At 44.0% G+C, this 25266-nt stretch overlaps 1 protein-coding gene across 4 annotated transcripts in view; it reads right to left on the bottom strand.

Moving 5' to 3' along the window:
• The window catches only part of Fank1 (fibronectin type III and ankyrin repeat domains 1), a 107082-nt gene that overhangs the window by 18455 nt on the left and 63361 nt on the right, over window positions 1-25266 (bottom strand). For 2 of the 4 annotated variants that reach the window (XM_076554229.1, XM_076554223.1), the window contains exons 2-4: window positions 18738-18854; window positions 8374-8551; window positions 688-812 (exon numbers count right to left, since the gene is read on the bottom strand). In XM_076554229.1, the coding sequence (XP_076410344.1) occupies window positions 688-812; window positions 8374-8551; window positions 18738-18854 (420 nt within the window). The remainder of the gene's footprint in view (window positions 1-687; window positions 813-8373; window positions 8552-18737; window positions 18855-25266) is intronic. The other 2 variants (XM_006976935.4, XM_042285122.2) reach the window with 1 other exon arrangement.

Below are 25266 nucleotides of genomic sequence, written 5' to 3'. Positions count from 1 at the left end.
TAAAACTGAAATGTATGTTACCCGTGTAAAGATTTTCTTTGTGCAACTATCCCCAAAACAAAATCTCACCTGCATTGTCAGTGAAAAGGTGTGAATATATGTAAAATATTCCACCCTCAACACGACACCAGATACACAAACCTCTAGGTGTTTTAAATTATATCAGTCTCAGGAAATGACATAAAACCAGGACAAGGCCGAGGTGGTCAGAGGGAGTGTGGCTAGCCCCCTGCCCACCTCTGTGAAGCATTACCTCCCTGTGGCTAGGGAAGCATTGATTGGGATTTTCTTCAGTCTCAGAACCCAGGGAACCAGAAGGCTGTGACCAAACAGGATGCACACATGCCCAGAAGCATCTACAGTAGACACTTCCATGGAGGAAGCAATGCTCAGCCCATCCCTGTTGACCCACTTCCTGAGAAAGGTGACTTCTACCCTGTGCCAGATGCCCATGAACAGGACAATCCTGGCACCAAACCAGCTCTCCCGATTCTGGAAAGCATAGCTGGCCTTCCTCATGGCATGCTGTAAAGAGGCCTGGGCAGCAAACAAAGTTATCACGGGGCTTACGAATGGAGTCCTTTCTGCTTCTAGCAAAGCCCGGGAGAACACAGTCTATTTTTATCTCTACGTTGCTTGTGGTTTTCGTATCTCTAAAGAGCAAGCATTGAGCATGAGTGTACTCACTGGTCGTAGCCACCGAGACGACTGGGCTGTACTCATATTCTCCAGAGGGGCTGGTGACCTTCAGTCGAAATCTGTACAGTGTCCTTGGTTCTAGACCTTCAACCACATGCTTTGTCGCATAACCCCTGGACGGGAGACAAACAGGGACGCCTCTGACACCTCAGCCTCGCCCTTGTTTGATGGCATTTCCTGAGGCTGATATTTTAAACATCTGTATTTAAGTATCTGCTGTTGTGTTTGAGGGTGGCATGTCATATAGTCACACCCTTTCACTGATAATGCAGGTGAGACTTGGTCTGGGGAGAGGGTTGCACAAAGAAAACCTGTTCACATGTAAAGTTAGTTTTCAGGTGTATATAGAGTAGCTTTTGTCTTGCCAGCATACTAGGTCACCTAAGCAGCATTTTCCAACAGCAGGTAACAACAGGTAGAAGCAACTTTTGAGTACTATCGATTTCCAGTATAACTCTGATCCTACTTTATTGAATTCCTTGAGGAAAGTGGGCATGTCCCAGGTGGTGCCCTCTGTACCTCTGTGACGTGTACCCTCTTAACCCCACAGGGCCTAGCCAGGTGTTGCATAGCAATTTCCCTCCCAATTGAAACATTCCATCCAGGAAGGGATGGGGAAAGCTCATGAGATTCTGGAAGCAAACAACTCACAAGTCCGTAGCAAGTTCCTGAAACTAGTAAGATTCACAAGGCCAGGGGAGGGATTCTCCCACCAGCCTGGATATAAGAGAGAAGGAACTCCCCCACCACCTGAGCTGCCAGAGTGGAGACACTCTGATCTGTAGAGCTGCCTGAAAGTTTTTCAAAGCTTCAGGATTGCAGCTTTTGTCAGCCAGCACCTTTGACATAGCTGTCTTTAAGTCCTCTGTGCTCTTGTAACTGACCCCTCCCTCATCCTCCCAGAAAAAAAAAAAATCCCCTTGGTTCGCCAAGTTGAATTTTGATAAAAATCGTTCCCTTACTGTGTCAATGATTTGCTGTCTCTAGTAAATAAACATTTGTTTACATTCCTCCCCGCCCCCACAAAAAATGTTTCACATAACAATGCTTGGGGCACAGCTGGCATGCACATGTGTTCTTTATAGAAATAATCATGCTAAGGATCGCCCTGGGAAGGGGAAATAGATGAGATCTCCATGAGTAAACTGGGGATGAGAGGTGGGCAATAGAGGTTAGGGGATAGGGGATAACACAAGGGAATGGGATGATTGAGCTGGAACGGGGATGGAGTGGGAAAACAATGAAAGAGATACCATGATAAAGGGAAATATCATGGGGGATAGAGAGAAACCGGGTGCTAGGGAAGTTGCCAGGAACCCCCAAGGATGACCCCAGCCTGGACTATTAGAAATGGTGGAGAGAGTGCCTGAACTGAACTAGCTTACCCCAGGGATCAGATCAGTGAATACCCTAACTGTCATCACAGAGCTTTTCTCCAATGACTGATGGAAGCATATGCAGAGATCCACAGCCAAACACCAGGCAGAGCTCCAGGAGTCCAGTCAAAGAAAGAGAAGAGGGATTCTATGAGCAAGTGCAGCAGGATCATGATGGGGAAACCTGCAGAGACAACCAAACCAAACTAGTGGGAACTCATGAAAGTTGGATCAATGGCTGTGGAGCCTGCATGGGACTGGACTAGGCCCTCTGCATGGTGAGACAATTGTGTAGCTTGATCTGCCTGGGGTGCCCCCTGGCGGTAGGATCAGAATCCATCCCTGGTGCATGAGCAGGCTTTTGGGAGCCCACTACCTGTGATGGGACACCTCGTGCAGCCTTGAGGCAGGGGGAAGGGCTTGGACTTGCCTCTACTGGATGTGCCTCCCCATGGGAGGCCTTGTCTTCTTATGGGGGGGAGTGGGGGATGGGTTTGGAGGGGGAGACTGGCAGGGCCTGAGGAGGGAAGAGGGGAATCTTTGATTGGTGTGTAAAATGAATGAAAAAATTTTCTCAATGATGAAGAAGAATCATGCTAACCCATAAAATTCATATTCAGATGGCAAAGTTTCACATTTGAAAGATGACTGCATGCATATGAGTTTCAAGTAGAGTCTTCCAACAGGTAGATGGGGCTAAAGAATAGCTACTAATACAAAATATTGCAGGGAACCGGTCTAACGATGTCAAGCCAATGATGGCTTGCTGCTCAGAAACAAATCAAGGAAGTCAGGCAACACAGTACAAACCAACTGTGACATCATGCATCACGGGTAAGTTCACCTAGGAATGCTGGTGGGCAGCAGGAGGTAAAGGTTTCTATGGTGGACATCGGACTAGAGGCTTGCAGTGAAGATCCCATGGCCCCAGAGGGAAGATGTCTGAGTTCAGTAATCTGGAACTTAGAAAACAGTGCAGTGGCTAGCCAGCAGGCCTGTCCTCTCAGAGGATACTGGGACCAGTAGGTCCCTGCTCTCTGCTGAGAGGCAGGCTGAGGGGATGGCCCCGCCTTAGTGCAGATTCCAAGACATCAACCCTTCAAAAGGAACAGGATTACATGTAGTTCCTGATCTGGCTCAATTCTCAGTTTCTTTCTACTACCAGAATCTTGATTGGGTTTTGAGTAGATCCCAAGTATCCCTCTTTCAATTCTGTATCTCAGTTTTTCTTCCCTTGTGGTTCAAAGGCTTGACCTTTGGTGGGCACATACTATCTCCAAGGCTTTTCTCCACTTCACTCTGCTCCTGTCCTTTTCCTTCACTATACTTCCCCAGAGCTCCATGCACACCACGTTCACCATTATTTCCTCTCATTTCTCCCTCATCCTCAGCAGAGCTTCCGCAGAGGCCAAGGCCATACATTCATAAACTATTCACAAACTAACTGTTCAAGGAAGTTTATGCTCAACCTAAATATTTACACACAAGTTCTGTTCCATGCAACTCAATCTTATCCCATGCCCATTTCTTGTGAGGTGTTGGGTCAGGCAGCCCTGGATGATCTCAAGACTGGGATGAATCAGCCAGCATCCTCTGCAGACCCTGTCTCCTAGAGTCAGCATTATGGCTGACAGAAGCTCACCTGAAAACATGGCTTCAGAGAAGAGGTGGCAATATGACAGGACACATCTGTCACTCACAAGGTCTCACTTGTTCACCCCAGAGCCCACTGGAAAATCAGTCTCTTCGCCAAGGTAGAATAGACTCTACAGAATAGAACCACTCCTGGCCCTGGATGGAGCAGTAACCTCTACTCTTCTGTCCCCTTCCCACCCGGAGCCTGAAGCCTTCTGGTTTCCCCCTAAACTTATTCCCTGGCATGAGGAATGATGGGTGGAAGGAGAGAGAAGTTGCATGGTGTCCCCTGCAAGAAAGGTCTCTCTGACTTCCACAACAGACAAGATGCGCCAGAATGAAATGTAGAGTCCAAAGGACACCGGCCCCAGGATGAAGGGCTCGAGTGCCTGGAGCAGAGTGAGCCTAGGATGTGTCAGATTGAAGGCATGTGAGGAAAGATGCCTCAGTGAGATCTACCAACATCACCCGACTCCAAGTTGACCAAGACTCTTTGCCCTTGGTTTTCATCCAAAATTTAGATTCCAGGAAAAATCGGTAACTTGCACCACAAAGTTACTTCAGGTGACAAAATCCAACAAAGCCAAGAAAATAATCTATGCATTACATCTATCTGACATCAGGCCCTATTCCCTGATCTTTGCTGGCAAATCAGCCCCGTTCTGGTGTCTTTTATTTGTGACGCCACCTCTCTTCACTCAAAAGAGGGTGCGTGTTCCGGAAGGTAATGCAGAAACACAGGCAAAGGTCTAATCCTGTGCCCTGGAATGGGAGGGAAGGTGGCAGGAGGGGAGCTGGGTAGTTCTGGGGTGGGGTGATGTGAAGCCTGTAGCTTCTGCACTGGTGCCATTGGGAGCTGGCCATGTAAGAAGTTCTAATTCCCTGCTGTAGAGGGACCACATGGTAAGGTGGAGCCCCTGGATGGTGGTAGGCAGTGACAGAGAGAAAAATGTCTCGGCATCTTGTATGTCAGCCTCTGGCCAGCAGAAGCACTACAGCTGTGCCTGCCAAAGTACATGGAGTAGAAGCCAGTGCCATTACAGGCCGGCAGACAGGCAGACAGGCAGGCAGGCAGGCAGGCAGACAGACAGACAGACCCATGGTGGTTGATCATACAGCAATGTAAGATAATAAATGGTTTGGTGGCATTATGAAAAACATTTGAAAAAGCAGACACATGTGAGAAATATAAACATACTTACCACAATGTGAACTCTCTAAACCAATAAATGCCCTGAAATACTACATGGGCTGAAAATTATAGTTTAGAAAATAAAAACATATCAGCCTGGGACAGACTATTCTTGTGAGTAGGTGGACTACATTGCTAAGTGAACATCCTCACTATAGTTTGGGTAGGGTTGATTCTCTAAAGTACAGGGGTGGGTGTGCGGGAGAGAGAGACCGACCTACACACACACATGGCTACACACATATAATCTCCCTTGTTTGTCCGCCTACACTCACACCTCACAGGTGGTAGGTCTAGGGCCCTGACAATTCTGTTTTTGTTTGTTTTCTTTTTTTGCAACAGGGTTTCTCTGGGTATCTGTGGCTGTCCGGGAACTCACTCTGTAGATCAGACTGGCCTTGAACTCACAGAGATCCACCTGCCTCTACTCCCCTGAGTGCTGGATTAAAAGTGTGTGCCACCACCGCCCAGCCCCTGACAATTTTTAAGGTGTTCTGTTTGTTGAGATGAAGCCTTGCAGTTCTCTAGAGGCTGATCCCAGGCTCCTGGACTCAAGAGATCCTTTGTGTCTCAGCCTCTGAAGCCACTGGGACCTCAGGCAAGTGCCCGGCTCTACTAGCAAATGGTTTAAATCTACCATTAAAGCGTCTTATGTTCAACTGGTCCACATACTGTTCTGCTATCTCCCACCTCAATTATTGCACGAGCTTCCTAATTAGCTCTGTCTGCTGCCTACAGCCTCGCCTTCCCACAGCCTCATCTCAGTCAGCCACAGCAGCCCTCACAAACCATACAGGTCCTGCCTGTCCCGGCTTAACAACCTCCTTGCTTCCCCCGACAGGTTTCCAGTAAAAGCTGGTGTTGTCTGAATAACCTCCGAGTTCCTCCAGGTGCTTTCCCATCTGACACTGCGCTGGCCCGGGAACTCCTCGCCTTCAGTATCCCACACTTGCTTCAGGTCTTCCATAAGCTCTCTCCTCAGTGAAGGCTCCTTACTCCCGTCCCAGAACCCCAGCTTATCTTACGTTTTCCTCCTTAGAACTGACTGTGCACTTTTACTTACATGCTTCATTTATCGTTTTGTTTTTGTTTTTGTTTTTGTTTTTGTTTTTGTTTTACAACATCAAAAATTTCTATCTGACCCGAGAGCCACATCTCTGGCATTTAGAACAGTGTTCAGTGTGTCATGGAATTCATTAATATATGATGACGGAATGGATAAAAACCACGATAGGGCACCAAATATCACAGTAAGGTGGAGCAACAGTAAGAAAAAGCGAGGGAGCTGTTCAGTTGATTTAGAATGTCACACTGGCAGGATGGGGGAAGAGAGTGATGACAATACTTGTCCCCAGGAACGACAAGAAACACACTCACAGAGAAAGCCAAGGTAGAGTCAGGAGACAGGAACTCCCTACATCAGAGACGGTTTATGCTCAGAAATGAGAGCTAATAAGGCAGATGTGGGCAAACTGCACACACACACACACACACACACACACACACACACACACACGCACATGCACATGTGTGCCCCCCCCCCCACAGTTTCAAAAAGAAACTACCTTCGTAGAGGACCATGTGCCATGATTAAATAACACTCGGGGAGTAGACTCCAAGGTTCATGACGACCTTCGTCCTCCACACAAAGAAGACCTGCTTGAGAAGATATGTCAAACGAGAGTAACAAGAAAGCCAACCTTCGGGGCAGAAAGGAGAGACAGACAGCAAGCAAACTCTTCCCGCTGGAAAATGTCTGGGCAGTGCAGGGCCTGGAGCATGTCTGCAAACCAGACAGAAAATGGAGTGGAATACCCTGGCCCCCAGAAGGGCAGCCGAGGAAGAACCCACAAAACTAGGTAACTGTACTTCCAAGAACTACAGGGAAAGCCCAAGCCAAAACCTACTCCAGTGTGATGAAGACCACCTGGTGATGGACCAGAGCCAAACTGCCAAAGCAGGAGGACATGGCCAAGTCCACCAGCCCAGTGCACACTAGATAACCACTCTAGTAAGGAAGGCATTTGCTAGTCTTCATGTTAACTGGAGACAGGCATGAGTTGGCAAATGAGGTTGGGATTACTGCAGTCCAAGCCTGCCACCTAGCGTTCAGGCAGTGTGCACGACTTTTCCAAGGGATAAACCTTTACCAAGGCCTTTTTGGAACCAGAGTCTGCAGGAGATGTCACCAGCTCAGGATGGCAGGCCATCATCCAAGACTGTTCTCTGGCCTGACAGCAGCCATATTTCCAGGGCCAAGGTGAATTGCGTGGGCACTGCATCGGGCCAGAGGCTGGTGTATATGGCTGCTGTCTCTAAATGAAGCCCAGGCACTTGGCAAAAGGAAAGGAAAGGGAAAAAGGAAAGGGGAAGGGGAGGGGGGAAGGGAAAGGGGAAGGGAAGGGAAGGATGGAGGGGAGGGGAGAAGGGAAAGGAAGGAAGGAAGGAAGGAAGGAAGGAAGGAAGGAAGGAAGGAAGGAAGGAAGGAAGGAAGGAAGGAAGGAAGGAAGGAAGGAAGCCAAGAGGTAGCAGAGGAACAGCCAGGACAGCTCTGGCCAAGCACAAGCCAAACAAGTAGAGAGTTCTATCTTTCTCTTCCTCCATAAAAATACCTAAAACACAATTTAAGGTGAGGAAAATGACTCAATAGGTAAGAAAACATTTGTCATAAAAGCATCAGGACCTGAGTTCAGATCCTTAGGACTACATTCAAAAGCTGGCCTGTAACCCCAGCACCGAGGTGGGGAGAGACAGGAGGACCATTGGGGCTTGCTGGTGAGCCAGCCCAGCAGGCAGCCATAGACAGAGGGCAAGACAGGTCCAGTGAAAGAACTTGTCTTAGTGGAATAGGGGCAGAGGACCAAAGAGCGGAACATGCAACATATGCCTCTGGCCTCCATGGGTACATATATCTGCACATACATGCATCCACCACACACACTCACATGTGCGCACACACACACACACACACACACACACACACACAATGCATTTTATATGACATATGTATGCATTTGAAAGGAAATCACCTTAATAGTAGAATGTGTGACATGATTACAAAACATCTTAGGAATTGTGATAGCTAATTTTTTGTCAATTTGGCATAAGTTAAAGTCATTTGGGAAGAAGGTATCTAGGCTGAGAGAATGTCCCCACCAGCTTGGCCTGTGGGCAAGACTATGGGGCATTTACTTGACTAATGGTTGCTATGGGAGAGCACAGTCCAAGTATTTTTTGCTTTGTTTTTTCTGCCTCTACATTCAGACATAGGTGATATACACTAGCATACTTCAGGAGTCATAGAAAAAACTCTCAGAGTTCATTTCCAAGTTAACCACTAATGCTCATTTACCAAAAATTCATGGACTCATTCTTTAAGTTCAGAGGAGCTGGGGGCTCCTTAGCTGCCTGGGTAACTATTCTGCAGTGAGGAAAGCAAGGTGCAAGGTGAGCAGCTGTATCTGCACCTACGTGTAAATGACACCGTAATTGTGCATCTTAGGATCTTCCTCTTCAATGGAGAACCTAAGCCACTGCTCCTGTGGTCCTTGACGTTTCTCTTTCTTCTCCAGATCCCAGTATAGTTCGATGCTGTGATGAGTCACTTTGCCCACGACAGGAGGATGCGGCTTTGAGGATGGCACAATTTCTGAAAGGATAAATATGGGATTTCAGGACCCTATTTCCAGAAGGGAGAAAGAGTTGGTAGGTCATAGCTGCCTGGTGACCCAACAGTGTCCCACACACTGAACACTCAAAGGTGACACCTGAGAAGCCAAAGGGCTACAAAACTCAGCAGGCACACGAGCGCCCTGACACTCCTGAAGGTGTGCACTGGTCCACTGATGCTATAATTCACGTGACCCTTCCAGAAAGTGGGTTAGTGTGGCACAGCAGTTGGCTGACTCTTTAAGAATGAATGAAACTGGGTAGCCCCAGCAGCTGGGCAGCGGGCAAGTCTCCTGCAGCCAGCCACTTCTCCACCACCACCACCACCACCAGAGGCATCAGAGCCCGCCCACCCCAGGCACAGCCCCCACCTGCACCTATTGGAAGAAGAGTGGCATCAGAACCTCCCCCTAGCCCCGTACCCCCAGGCACAGGCTCCACCTGCACGGACTGGAGAAAGAGGTGAGTGGCTGGTCTCCTGGCTGGGCAGCCCAGCTCTCTGGGCCCTAGGTCTCAGGGCACATTCTGTGCCCCTCCTCCACCCATCCCAGCCCCAAGCTGCTGTACCACCATCCCCAGCAGCATCAGAGCCCCCCCCCCACAGGCTCTACCTGCACTAATTGGAGGAACAGCACTCCCCCCACCACACATAGATACCACCCGCACCAACTGGAGGAAGAGCACCCCAAGGCAAAAGCACCATGGACACCATGGAAGAACCAACACCTGTATCTATTCATTAGTCAGATGGATAGACAGCAATGTAAGAATACATTCAACAACATAAAGAGCAATATAGCACCACCAGAACCTAGTGGTTCTACAACAGCAAGACCTGAACACCCCAATGCAGATGAAGCAGAAGAAAAGGAACTTTAAAATAACTTTATGAAGATGATAGAGGCCCTTAAAGAAGAAATGAAAAATACCCTTAAAGAAATGGAGGAAAAGACAAACAAATAATTGGAAGAAATCAATAAATCCATTTTAAAAAAAAAGAAAAAAAAAAGAAAGCCAAGAAAAAAAAAACATCAAACAGGTGAAAGAAACAGTTCAAGACTTAAAAATTGATATGGAGGCAATAAAGAAAGCACAAACCAAAGGAATTCTGAGAATGGAAAATCTGGGTAAACAAACAGGCACTACAGATGAAAGCATAACCAACAGAATACAAAAGATGGAAGAGAGAATCTCAGGCATTGAAGATAGAGTAGAGGAAATAGATTCATCAAAGAAAATGTCAAACCCAACAAATTCTTAACACAAAATATCCAGGAAATCTGGGACACCATGAGAAGACCAAACCTAAGAATAATAGGGATAGAAGGAGAATTCCAGCTCAAAGGCACAGAAAATATATTCAACAAAATCATAGAAGAAAGCTTTCCCAATCTTAAGAAGGACATGCCTATGAAGGTACAAGAAGCTTACAGAACACCAAATAGACTGGACCAAAAAAAGTCTCCTTGCCACATAAAAATCAAAACACTAAACATACAGAATAAAGAAAGAATAATAAGAGCTGCAAAAGACAAAGGCCAAGTAACATATAAAGGCAGACCTATCGGAATTATACCCGATTTCTCAATGGAGACTCTAAAAGCCAGGTCCTGGACAGACATTTTGCAGACACTAAGAGACCACAGAGGCAAGTCCAGACTACCCAGCAAAGCTTGCAATCACCATCAATGGAGAAAACAAAACCAGATTTAAACAATACCTAACCACAAATCCAGCCCTATAGAAAGTACTAGAAGGAAAACTCCAACCCAAGGAAATTAGCTACAACCACAAAAACACAGGCGATAGATAATCTCACACCAGCAAATCCTAAAGAAGGGAAATACACACACACTAACAACAACAACAAAACCAAAAAATAATAGGAATTAACAATCACTGGGCATTAATATCCATTAACATCAATGGATTCAATTCACCTATAAAAAGATAAAGGCTAATGGAATCCATCCTTCTGCAGCATACAAGAAACACACCTTAACTTCAAAGACAGACATTACCTCAGAGTAACAGGTTAGGAAAAGATTTTCAAATCAAATGAACCTAAGAAACAAGCTGGTGTGGGTATCTTAATATCTAACAAAATAGACTTCAAACTAAAATTAATCAAAAGAGATGGAGAAGGACATTTCATATTCATCACAGGAAAAATCCATGAAGATGAAGTCTCAATTCTGAACATATATGCCCCAAATACAAGGGCATCCACATTTGTAGGAGAAATATTACTTAAGCTTAAATCACATATCAAATCCCACACACTAATAGTGGGAGACTTTAACACCCTACTCTCACCAATGGACAGGTCTGCCAGACAGGAACTTAACAGAGAAATAAGGGAACTAACAGATGTTATGACTCAAATGGACTTAATAGACATCTATAGAACATTCCACCCAAACACAAAAGAACGTATCTTCTCAGCATCTCATGGAACCTTCTCTAAAATTGACCACATACTTTGTCACAAAGCAAATCTCAACAGATACCAAAAAAAATTTTTTTGGAATAACTCCCTGTATCTTATTGGATCACCATGGCTTAAATTTAGAATTCAACAACAACACAAATTACAGAAAGCCTACAATCTCATGAAAACTGAACAACACTTAACTATACCACCACTGGGTCAAGGAAGAAATAAAGAAATTAAAGACTTCCTAGAATTCAATGAAAATGAATGCACAAGATACTCAAACTTATGGGACACTATGAAAGCAGCACTAAGAGGAAAGTTCATAGTACTAAATGCCTGCATAAAGAATTTGAAGAAATCTCACACTAGTGACTTAACAGCACACCTGAAAGCTCTAGAACAAAAAGAAGCAAATTCACCCAGGAGAAATAGATGCCAGGAAATAATCAAATTGAGAGCTGAAATCAATAAAATAGAAACAAAGAACAATACAAAGAATCAATGAAACAAAGAGTTGGTTCTTTGAAAAAATCAACAAGATAGACAAACCCCTATCCAAACTAATCAAAAGGCAAAGAGAGAATATCCAAATTAACAAAATGAAAAGGAGGACATAACAACAGACACTGAGGAAATCCAGAGAACCATTAGGTCATACTTCAAAAACCTGTACTCCACAAAATTGGAAAATCTAAAAGAAATGGACAATTCTGTGGATAGGTACCACTTATCAAAATTAAATCAAGACCAAATAAACAACTTAAATAGACCTATAACCCCCAAGGAAATAGAAGCAGTAATTAAAAGTCTCCCAATCATAAAAAAAAAAAAAAAAAAAAGCCCAGGGCCAGATAGTTTTAGCACAGAATTCTACTAGAATTTCAAAGAAGAACTAATATCAATATTCCACAAATGTTCCACACAATAGAAACAGAAGGAACATTGCCAAACTCTGTGGTGGTATTGTGTTCCCCAAAATATTGTGTACTCTAATAAATTTATCTGGGGTCAGAGAACAGACAGCCACTAGATACAAAGGCTAGAAAATGGTGGCACTCACACCTTTAATCCTAGCATTCCAAAGATAGAAATCCCTCTGGATCTCTGAGTTCAAGGCCACATTGGAAACAGCCAAGCATGGTGACACACACCTTTAATCCCAGGAAGCCAGCCTTTAATCCCAGGGAGTGGTGGTAGAAAGCAGAAAGATATATAAGGCATGAGGACCAGAAACTAGAAGCATTTGGCTGGTTAAGCATTCAGGCTTCTAGTAGCAGTTCAGCTGAGAGCCATTGGGATGAGGACACAGAAGCTTCCAATCTGAGGAAACAGGACCAGCTGAGGAAATGGCAAGGTGAGATAGCTGTGGCTTGTTCTGTCTCTCTGATCTACCAGCATTGACCCCAATAACTGGCCTCGGGTTTGATTTTATTAATAAGAACTTTTAAGATTCTTGCTACAAAACTCTTTTTTTTTTTTTTTTTTTTTGAGGCTACAGTCACCCTGGTACCCAAACCACACAAAGATACAACAAAGAAAGAGAATTACAGACCAATCTCCCTCATGAACATTGATACAAAAATACTCAATAAAATATTGGCAAACCGAATCCAAGAACACATCAAGGGGAATCCGTGGTTGATATGTAAAATTTAATTGATTATAAAATAAAAATATTTATTTAAAATTAAAAAAAGAAAGAAAATCATCAACCATGATTGAGTAGGCTTCATCCCAGAGATGCAGGGATGGTTTAGCATACAAAAATCTGTCAATGTAATCCATCATATAAACAGAATGAAAGAAAAAAAGCACACGATCATTAGATGCTGAAAAAGAAACCTTCTACAAAATCTAACACCCCTCCATGATAAAGGTCCTGGAGAGATCAGGAATACAAGGAACATACCTAGACATAATAAAAGCAATTTACAGCAAGCCCACAGCCAACATCAAATAAAATGGAGAGAAACTCAAAGCAATTCCACTAAAATCAGGAACAAGACAAGGCTGTCCACTCTCCTCATATTTATTCAATACAATACTTGAAGTTCTGGCTAGAGCAATAAGACAACAAATGGAGATCAAGGGGATACAAATTGGAAAGGAAGAAGTCAAACTTCCACTATTTGCAGATGATATTATAGTATACATAGTGACCCCAAAAATTCTACCAGGGAATTCTTACAACTGATAAACACCTTCAGCAACATGGTGGGATACAAGATTAACTCAAAAAATTCAGTAGCCCTCCTATATACAAATGATAAATGGACTGAGAAAGAAATCAGGAAAACATCATCCTTTACAACAGCCACAAATAACATAAAATATCTCGGGGTAACTCTAACCAAACAAATGAAAGACCTGTATGATAAAAACTTTAAGTCTTTGAAGAAAGAAATTGAAGATGATATCAGAAAATAGAAAGATCTCCCATGCTCTTGGATAGGTAGGATCAACATAGTAAAAATGGCAATCTTACCAAAAGCAATCTACAGATTCAATGCAATCCCCATCAAAATCCCAACATAATTCTTCACAGACCTCAAAAGACCAATACCCAACTTCATATAGGAAAAAAAAAAAAAACAGAATAGCCAAAACAATCCTTTACAATAAAGGAACTTCTGGAGGCATCACCATCCCTGACTTCATGCTCTACTATAGAGCTATAGTAATAATAACAGCTTGGTATTGGCATAAAAACAGACACGTGAACCAATGGAATCGAATTGAAGACCCTGACATTCATCCACACATCTATGAACTCTTGATTTTGTTTGTTTGTTTGTTTGTTTTTGTTTTTCGAGACAGGGTTTCTCTGTGTAGCTTTGTGCTTTTCCTGGAACTCGCTCTGTAGTCCAGGCTGGCCTCGAACTCACAGAGATCCGCCTGTCTCTGCCTCCCGAGTGCTGGGATTAAAGGCATGCGCCACCACCGCCCGGCTGAACTCTTGATTTTTGACAAAGAAGCCAAAATTGTACAATGGAGAAAAGAAAGCATCTTTAACAAATGGTGTTGGCATAACTTAATTTGACATGCAGAAGAATGCAAATAGATCCCTATCTATCACCATGCATAAAACTCAAGTCCAAGTGGAAAGACCTCAATATAAATCCAGTTACACTGAACCTGATAGAAGAGAAAGTAGGAAGTAGGCCTTGAATGCATTGGTACAGGAGACCATTTCCTAAATATAACACCAGTAACACAGACACTGAGAGCAACAACTCATAAATGGGACCTCCTGAAACTGAGAAGCTTCTGTAAGACAAATGCATGTACATGCATGGCCCAGAACACCACCACTTGTCAAGCTAACCTAACCATCAATGGCATTATCCATTGTCTTTTGCTTTCACACTAAACTTAGCAAGATGCACCACCCTTGTGACCAGCCTGAGAAACACTTGTCCTGTGCCTGCCTTTTTTGTGCCCCACGTCTAGCTCACCCTTCAGGTAGAGACCCCAGTCTCATGCTGTTAACCCATACAGCCCCATCAACTATCCTTGTCGTGGCCCCAATGTCTAACCAGGGAGTCTAAGGCCACTGCCAGTTCCACCCACCCCACCAGCAAAGATTAGCCGCAACCACTCAGAAGAGAGAAATGTGCTTCACAGACACTACAAAGTCCAGACAGGAACTGAGTAGTTGGCATGAATAGAAGTCCTGGGCGAGGGGAAGTGGTAGTTAAAGTTTCTACAAGAGAAATAGTAAGTGATATAAAACTATTGTTTTGCTTTGTTTCTCAGGCAACCTGGAAGAATGTGACAGGTTGTTTAGTCCTCACAGTATTATGCCAAGGCAGTGTATGCTTTCCCCATGGTGAGAACAGTGGTGTCAGCCAGGCATAGTGGCACCTTACCTGTAGCCTCAGCACTCAAGTGGAGGATCATGAGTTTCAACTCAGCCTGGAATACACAGTACAGAACCTGTTCCCCAAACCACCACAGAAGAAAAAATAGGACTGGAAAGATGGCTCAGTGAAGAGTGCTTACTGCTCTTCCAGAGGAGCCCAGCTCTGTTCCCAGCACTCATGTCAGGTGATTCACAAAGACCTGTAACAGCAGCTCCAGGAGATCTGACACCCTCTTCTGGCCCCTGATGGCACCTGCACTTAGGTGCACAAACCTACAGACAGACAGACACACATACCCCAGGAGTTTCCATCCTAATATACTGACATACATTTATCCCCCCCCCTCTCTTGCACGCTCACACATTTTAGGTGCTTGTATTAGGACTGTAAAACATTACAGTGGCCAACGTGCCATATCGCTGGGACAGAGAGCCATGGTTAGAGCCTTGGTAAGCACTGACAAAAACAGCAAGCCACGGGCCCAGCAACAGCAGCAAGCTTCTTTGATGGTTTGCACCAGGAACTATTGCAAGCAGTTGATGCCTGTAATTTGCTTAACTTTTGCCAAATTTATTAATATGATGTAAATATTTTTATTATCTCTATCATAAGCAATCTAGATTCTGTGGCACCACACACAAGTGTCATACATTCACATGGATACACACATACACATAATTAAATATCATAAAAATAAATAATGAAATAATTTACCAACTGAACTACGTCCTTAAGGCCATGATCCTCTATTTTTATAGAGAAAAGTTGGCGTAAGTACCAGATCTTTGCAAAGGTGATTTTGTTTCACATGTGATAACCAGACTTGATCCTAAAATCTTATCTCACAAATGTAGGCTTAAAGTTGAACTTTTCTAAAGTTTTCAGACAAAGATAAAAAGAGAGATACTCAATTCTTCATGATCCCTTTATATAACTGATAGGATTATCCAACTTTTCTTAAAAGTCTCCAAAAAGTGAAAAGATGGAAAATCAACTGCAAGCCCCTCCAAAGGACAATCGTAACGGATGTAAGCTACGCACCATAAAAGCTTTCTGTAATAAAATCCTCCAGAAAACACGACAAATAAAACAATTTTATACCCCTGGAGCCATTTGCCAAGTGATAAATAGTGAATATGAAATCATGACAGTTCCATTCACTGTCACCATTCAGTCCCTGTGAGCACTCAGAAAAGCCCACAAGGCATCACTCCGAGGCCATGAGAAGCTGGTGATAAAAGCCGTTACTTACAAACCACAGGCCCCAGTACAGAAAGGATGGCTTATGCAAACTGCACTACAGCTTTAGGCCTTCACTTCCTGAGGTTTTAAAGGGATTGTTAGAGTGTCCTGAACAGAAATGTGCCAATTCCAGGGGAGAAGATAAATAAATGAGTGACTACCAGGACGCAAAGCATTCTTATGACAATCTGCTGGCCACAATTCAAAGCTACAGTGAGATTAGGGTGCTTGAACTCTGAAACTAGTATCTATGATTAGGACCACAAAAAAACAGATTATAAAGATGAAAAACAAGTTAGTCCATCAGGATGACAGTACATTGAGGGAGGTTACATGAACAGGCAGACAATTCCTCATGGATTTGGCATGTATCTATAGCAACTGTCAATCAGAAACATATTCAAAATCAGCATGCCATGGGGGTCACCAGCATGCCACGGGGGTCACCAGCATTCCACAGGTTGTGTTTTTTTTTTTTAACTTTTTCTTAGATTTATTCATTTTATGTGTGAGCATTTTGCCTGTATGTATGTATATGCGCCATGTGTGCTTGGTAACTGTGGAAGTCAGAAAAAGGCACAGGATCCCCTAGAACTGAAGTTACAGAGGATCATCAACCACACCATTTGGGTGGTTGATATTGAACCCAGGTCCTCTGCAAGTGCAACAAAAGCTCTTAACCATGGAGCCATCTCTCCAGCCCCAAGATTAGCTCTCAAAAATATCAAAAATGGCCGGATGGTAGTGGCACAGGCCTTTAATCCCTGTACTCAGGAGGCAGAGGCAGGCAGATCTCTGTGAGTTCAAGGCCAGTCCGGTTACAGAGTGAGTTCCAGGACAGCCAGGACTGTTATACAGAGAAACCTTGTCTGGAAAAACAAAGTGTGTGTGTGCATGTGCGTGTATCAAAAATGTTTGCAGGAGTATTTATTAAAGGATGAAAACGTAACTCAGGTATCAAAACAGTCACGTGGTGAAAACGGTTTCAACTTTCCATTAAAAGTAAGACAGCTAAATTAAGTTTGAGTCCACCAAGCCTACCTCTGGAGTTTATAAAGTGGGGTTCTGTAAGGTCTGAACACATGAAAGGAACAATATGCAAGGAGACAGTGGAGAAGCGTTTCTGCTGGGTAGAGGATCTGTAGACAGAGTGCACACACCACCGACCTGATGCTTTGCAATATGTCCAGTCTGCACTTATTTTCATCTCCAGGCACTCTTAGCTTAAACAAGAGGGGGTCTTTCTACATACCCCTAGCAATTCTGGAACTCACTATATAGACCAGGCAAGCCTTGAATTCACAGAGATCCATTTGCCTCCCAAGTGCTGGAACACCAGTGCCCTTGGCTTTTAACACTGAGAAACATGGCTTCCTCTGCAGGTCCTGCACAGGTTTTCCTCACCAGGAGCGTGGACATGAATAAGGATACTGCCTCTGTCTTACTTTTCTGCTGCTGTGGTAAAACACCATGACCAGGTTATAGAAAGACTGATTTATTTGAGCTTACGGCACAAAAAGGATACGAGTCCATCCTGGATGAGAAGTGTGGCGACAGGCCCCAGGCATGGCAGCCAGCACAAGAAGCTGAGAGAGCTCAAGTCCTCAACCATGAGCATGAAGCTGACAGAGAAAATGCAAAATGGTGTCAGGCTTTCATCTCAAAGCCTTCTCCCAGGGACACACTTCCTCCAGCAAGGCTGATCTCCTACATTTCCCCCAAACAGTGCCACCAAATGTAGACCATGTGTTCAAATGCCTGAGGCAATGGGGGGACATTTTCATTCAGTGTTCCACAGCCTCCCTCTCAGACTTCATGTAAAGAAAAAATAAGAAACAAAAATATTTTAAAAAATTACTAAAGTTTACATTGAAAAACTAAATAACAAAAACATTTGTTGCTTGTTTTTGCTCTTTTGGGGGGCCTGCCACCCAGCTCCCAAATAAATCATACACAGAGGCTTATTCTTAATTATAAATGCCCAGCCTTAGCTTGGCTTGTTTCTTGCCAGATCTTCTTAAATTATCCCCATCTACCTTTTGCCTCTGGGCTTTTACCATTCTCTTACTCTTACTCCGTGGCTGGCTGGGTGGCTGGCCCCTGGAGTCCTCTTCCTTCTCTGGCTACTTTCTTTTCTCCTCCCAGATTTCTCCTTCTATATAGTTTCTCGGCCTGCCAGCCCCACCTATTCTTTCTCCTGCCTTGCTAATGGCCATTGAATTCTTTATTAGACCATCAAGTGTTTTAGACAGGCATAGTAACACAGCTTCACAGAGTTAAACAAATGCAACATAATCAAAAATAACACACCTTAATATTCTACAACGGACATTGAAAAGTTACTGAAGTTTACAAAGGGTTTCACAGACCTACTTGGAGAATGTTTTTGCTACACAGAAACTCTACTTGGAATTCCATATGAGTAACAGGTCATAGGCAAAGTCAGAAATTGAGCTTTCAAAGCATTTCTTTTCTCTATTGATGCTCAGGCTGACTCTAAGCATGGAACCATGCAGGGCACTCCATCACGGTGTGTGACCTGCTGGGGACTTGGCAATCTTGATTCACCTGGAGCTGGAGTACCAGGATCAAAGAAGGAACACAGCTCATTCAAGGCTACACACCTGGTGTGTAGAGAGTGGAGCTTCCAAGCCAGGTCCCTAATTCCAAAGTCTGTGTTCCTTCCCAGACTGGCCACTTTCCTGTGAGATGAACAATGGATGACTCTGGTAACGTCATCTCTGAAATTAGATGTGAAGAGTCAAATTGTCACATACATTCCTTTGACACAGTGTGTCACTGAAGTTTAACTCACACTGAGAAATGGTCTTGCTCATAGCAACAGGAAAATGTCTCAATGTGTAAGGCTGGTTTGCATATGTCCTTAGGGAAGGTGCAACTGAGGACCTTGCCAAGAGTTCCACACAAGAGGGGTGACTAGCCCTCTTGTAAATGAAACTAGCCTTCCTGACGTTCAACACAGTTGGCACAGCACAGTCCAAACAGTGTATTTCACACAGGGTGGGCTTGCTAAATTGGAACTTCCCAACAGCAAGGAGGAGAAAGGTCAGGGTTAGACCATGCCCAACTGTGTGAACTGGGAGATCTCTTGGGAAAGCAACTCAGGGCTGCTCAGGATTCCTGTTCTCATAAACTCACAATCCCCAACATGTGCAAAAGGGGCCACAGCAGCTTTGAGAGATGGGACTGAAAAAATACCTAAGTGGCCAGCATGAGTTATGAATGGTCTGTATACTCAAATACTATGTAGCCATTAAGATAAAGTTACAATTCTTTCATTCTAAAGTTAACTGGGAGGTTGAGTTGCTAAGAGTCATAAAACAATATTTACAGAATGATACAATCTACATAAAGTTAGGTTTTAACATCTAGAAGGGTTGTAGGGATGGCTCAGTAGGTAAAGGTGCTTGCTGCCAAGCCTGATGAGGAGTTTGATTCCCAAGACCCAAGTGCTGGGGGAGGGACTGACTTCTAAAAGTTGTCCTCTTATCTCCATATGTGTCATGACATGTGTGTATGCACACGCACATAAAATGAATGTAATTTTAACAATTTAAATAGAATCTCTATCAGGGAAAGGAAACCAAAAGAATAGAACACAGGAAAAGTGATTTAATTGGCAACACTATTCTTTAAACTACATGCCACTCATGTGGCAGCATGTGAACACTTTATGTACTTGGTGTGATTTACTTACAGAAAAACAAAGTCCTAGATGCACTGGGGAGTCGATATCCTTGCTCTGCCTTATGCACATGCCCTAGATGGGTACACCAGCAAACCAGACTCCCAGAGTCTCAAGCATTCTTGTCAAGGTCAGACTCAGAAACTCAGGAGGGCTGCCTGTCTTGGGTGTCCCTGTATTTTAGCGACACTTCCATCCAGGTGGAAGCCAGGCCCTGGAAGACAGTACACAAGGATCCTTCACTCTCCCCACCCTTCAGTGCATGTTTGATTTCAGCTCATCTGATGGGAGGTTCTGTTTTACATGTGCTTACAGTTAATCTAACCATGACAGATGAGCAGAGTTTGAACATACAATGAGAAACACCACATTTTATCCTATGGCTGTCAGACCTCATCACATGTAGTAGGATTGTGTGTTTAAAATTCATCAGTAGTTAGGAAAAATATACAGAAGCTAACTTCCAATATGCACAGAGATCCAAGCATGATGGCACAGGCCAGTAATCCCAGCACTCAGGATGCAGGAGCATTGCTTTGAGTTTGATGCTAGCCTTAACTATGTACTGAATGTCAGGACAGCCAGGCAGCCCTTAAAAAATGCAGACACTGCCAATTCCTCTATCATGAGAGTTCAAAAAATTAAGTGAGCCTATCAGGCGGTTCATGTGAGTCATTCCCCAAGAAATGATAATTTGTCTCCTTAACCCTGGGGCTAGTCAGGTGTCTTCAAAGGAACCTGTTACAAACTCTTCATCTATTGAGTAACAGAAATCAGGCACACAATGGGAACCTCTATAATCCACACAAATAAAATGGAGTAGTGTATACTGACCCAAAAGTCTTGAAAACTGCCCAGTTTTGCAGTACAGTAACTGAGATTGCATTAGCAACCACTGTCCGGAATTGCCTTCACTGCCGTTTTCCTTCTGTGCCCTCCATCCCAAATTCTCTGTCCTTTTGCTTTCTTTAAAAAATAATAATAATAAGCTGGGTGGTGTAGCATGAATTGTTAGAAGGTCTTATTAATAAAAAAATAAATAAACCTGGGAGCCAGGCATTGGGGTGAACACTGAATGATCAGAGAGACAGAACACATCACAGCTACCTCACCTTGCCAGTTCCTCAGCTGATCCTGTTTCCTCAGACTGGAAGCCTCTAAGTCCTCATCCAAATGGATGTCAGCTGAACTGCTGCCTAAAGCCTAAAAGCTTAACCAGACTCTAGTTCCTGATCCTCACGCCTTATACACCTTTCTGCTTCCTGCCATCACTTCCTGGGATTAAAGGCATGAGTCACCATGCCTGGCAGTTTCCAGTGTGGCTTTGAACTCACAGAGATCCAGATAGATCTCTGCCTTCGGAATGCTAGGATTAAAGGTGTGTGTGCCACCATTTTCTGTGGCTGTTCTGTTCTCTGACCCCAGAGAAGTTTATTAGGATGCACCATATATTGAGGAACACAAGAGAGTGGTGCATCCCAGCACTTGGGAGGCAGAGGTAGGTGGATCTCTGAATTCAAGGCTGGCCTGGTCTACAGAGCGAGTTCCAGGACAGCCAGGGCTACTCAGAGAACCCCCATCTTGAAAAACAAAACTAGTGGGTAGAGCATCCGTGTGCTGTAGCACATGGATAGAGGCCGGAACGACTTCCATCTTGTTGAAGCAGTCTCTCTCTTGTTTCTGTGGCTTCAGTCCAGGATAGCTGCCCTGAGAGCTTCTGGCCAAGTCTCCTGTCTAGGCCTCCCACCTTGGCATAGGCATGCTGGGATTACAGACACACACTACTGCTTCTGGCTTTTTACATGGGTTCTGGGGACTGAACTCAGGTTGTGGCAAGCACTTTTGTCAGCTGAGCCATTTCTCCGGTCCTCAGTTTCTTTTTCAATGTCACCATGTGGTGGGCCTCTGCTGAGTACATTCAGCTCCAGCACTTATGGAGTCTGTGGTCCTCAGGAGACACAAACCTTAAGGAGACCCCTGCCTGTCAAAAGTTTATCACACTGTGATCACTGAAGTGAGAGGGGAAAGACTAGGGTGTCGGTGGACATGTGAGTTCGTCCCTCAAGAACAAAACCCAGAGAAAACAACGAAGAATGTCCTAACACGAGTGAGGACTGCTCTTCCATTTCTGCTGCCAGTGACGTGATCTGAAAACTTGTCCAATGAAAATGAAACCTAAAAGCAAATCCCATCAATGTACCAGCAACAGAATAGTCTGACCAATAGAAAGTTCTCTGGAGAAAGGTTCAGCCATCATCATCACCATCACCATCACCATCACCACCACCACCACCACCACCACCACCACCAGGCTGGATTAACATCAACCTCTAAAGGCACTAGAGACTCTAGAACAGTGATTCTCAATCTTCCTATTGCTGCAATCCTTTAATACAGTTTCTCATATTGTGGTGACCTCAACCATAAAATTATTTTCATAACTGTAATTTTGTTCCTGTTGTGAATCACAATGTAAATATCTGACATGTAAAATATCTGATATGCTACCCCCAAAGGGGTCAAGACCCATAGATTGAGAACTGCATTTGTGTCAACCTGTATCATTTCCCTGCCTCTTCCAAATGGGCAGTCTAACCACCCCTGCTTCCTACAGCTTGCTACAACCATTTGCAATAAAAACAAAAGGACAGAAGGATTGGATGACATTACCACATAAGAACAAATTCTATACCTATATGATGACCGTCTCCACCCTCCCCCCAGCACACTTATTCTAAGCAGGTTATGGGGCATATGCAGAAAAATAAACAACCTTTCACAGCCAGTATAGAAAGAACCAAGATCATAAATTAGGCATTAATTATCAACAGTGGCCATTGTTCTTTGCATCTATCAGAACAATGTCCTGTATAAGAAACCCCTTGCTCCTACTGGGGCAATGTTGTCATATTTATCTGCTGCTTGGTTCCAGGCATGTCTTCCACAGCCAAGATTCATGTCCACACCCTTTGTGGCAGGCAGTAACTAAACCTGCTCTGCAAACAGAACTCAAAGGCAGCCACTAGATCATTCCAGAAAGCCTTCCCGCCTATGTATAAAGCCGTTGGAAAACAGATTTACTTCCCTTCTCTGCATGGGTTACAAGTGTACAGCTTTGCTCTCAGTTTGGGTATGAATAAATCTTTTTTAATCTTCCCACCAGGTATTGCTTCCCTTTCCCACCCATTCCAACCTCCATCCTCAACCCCTTCTCCTGATTCTCTCAGCTAACAGCCTCTCCTCTCCATCTAAATGTTCTTAAAACGCACAGGACACTTCTACTTGGAATGATCTTGGAATTCTGTTTACACAGCACTCTCTGCAGTATAGAATCGCACACCCCTCTCAAAGCTCAAATGTTAGAGTAATCTTCCAAATGTAAGCTGGCATGTGTGGCAGTGAGGTACAACCTCGCTCAACTAGGATCGTCAGTGCTGCCAGGCAGTGAGTGGAGTTCTAGAAAGCATGCTTTGTTGTCTTACTTTTTTTTTTTTTTTTTTTTTTTTTTTTTTTGGTTTTTCGAGACAGGGTTTCTCTGTGTAGCTTTGCGCCTTTCCTGGAACTCACTTGGTAGCCCAGGCTGGCCTTGAACTCACAGAGATCCACCTGGCTCTGCCTCCTGAGTGCTGGGATTAAAGGCGTGTGCCACCACCGCCTGGCCTTGTTGTCTTACTTTTAAAAAACAAAAACAGATATTCAGAATTAGAAACTTTAAAAAATAGTTCCTTCTTATTTAGCACTTTTCCCCCCCAAAAAATGGCAATACTTTTATCATCTTTTCTGATATAAAAACAATCCCGGGCCGGGCGGTGGTGGCGCACGCCTTTAATCCCAGCACTCGGGAGGCAGAGCCAGGCGGATCTCTGTGAGTTCGAGGCCAGCCTGGGCTACCAAGTGAGTTCCAGGAAAGGCACAAAGCTACACAGAGAAACCCTGTCTCGAAAAACCAAAAAAAAAAAAAAAAAAAAAAGTCTCCATACAGCAATTTGTTATAGACAAAACTTCAGCCAAAGTTGTGCATTTCACTCTGCACAGCCATACAGCTATAGTGCCGAGTATTTTATGGCAAAGACCTGGAAGTACAGCTAAGCTTTGGTGTAGGATTTTCATTTGGATACATATTGCCACCTGTATGCAAAGATCTCTGTGTATGTGAGCAAATAGGGACAGTACTAGTCTTCTGCTACCAGGTACAAGAGCTAGCGATGTATCCACATAAGAGCATAAGAACAGGTAGCCAAGTGACCAGTGTGTTCTCAGTGGTGTAACCAATGGCAAGATGTTCATCCTTCTGTAAACCACCTCATCCACGCTCCTGTAAGCAACTCTGATGAACTTCACTGGGTGTTGTCCTCTGAGCCAAGCAACCACTCTCTTAGAATATTTGGCAGTGCCCCTTGCCAAAAGATGATCATAGCTGGACTTGAGTGCTTACACCCCACACTAGAGGGACAGAAAGGGTCATGAGACACTCGCCTGAGTATGCAGCTGCCCCTACCTCCTCCTTCTGTATTCAATGCTGCCTTAATTGTACATGGCCTCGAGGAAGGGCTAAAGCAAATAGATGGAGGGGAGAGACTCAAAGGGAGTCTATCTAGACAGCTACAGGAAAGCCCTCATCCCCGCTGGGTAAAAGCTTTCCAGGTTTGGCTTTTTGGGGTGAGGAACACCCACACCCCTGTAAGTAACCCTTCACCTATGTTCTGTAAGGAAGCTTAATAAACTTTTGTTTATTGATTAGTTTAACCAGTTAATTTTTAATTGATTAAGTTAGCTTAATTAATTAGATTAATTAAATTTATCATTCTTCCAGAATGACCTTTGGAGAAAATGTGCCTCTGTTAGTTGTTGGGACCTTAGAAGTGGTAGATGCCACTTACATCACATCTTCCCCTGGGAAGAAATTTCAGCAACATTGGGTTACAAAAAAATAATAAGAATAAAAATGAAGACATGAAAATAGAATGGAGGTATGGTTTAGATGAGGATCAGTAAATATACGAGAGGAACAAGAGAGGATAATGAAAGGTAAGATCAAAATGTATCATCCACATGTATGTACTATCACACTGAAGGCTGTTATTATATATAATTAATACATACTAATAAAAACAAAGAACTGACTGATCATTGCAGTATTGTTAAGCAATATAGGAATAGAGTAGAAATACCTTCAAAAGAATGATAAAGTCATGTGCACTCACATCATAGCACACTGCACAGTCTGGCCACAGCATCATGCTTGGGGCAGAACACTCCCTTTGGGACATTGCTCATCTCACAAAATGTAGAAGAAACACCGAGGAACAGCCCACCCTTTCTCCTTACATCCTCCTCCACCAAATATAAAGAAATAACTTGAGCAGAGCTCAGACCTGGGACTAGAAAGCATAGGAACTGATGTCTCCGCACACAGAGGCCATCGCAGGAACACTGGAAAGGTGGGA

The sequence above is a fragment of the Peromyscus maniculatus genome, chromosome 1, assembly GCF_049852395.1.
Source record: "Peromyscus maniculatus bairdii isolate BWxNUB_F1_BW_parent chromosome 1, HU_Pman_BW_mat_3.1, whole genome shotgun sequence".
NCBI lineage: Eukaryota > Metazoa > Chordata > Mammalia > Rodentia > Cricetidae > Peromyscus > Peromyscus maniculatus.
Note: the sequence above shows the minus strand (reverse complement) of the source record. Positions and strands in the feature narration are given on the sequence as shown.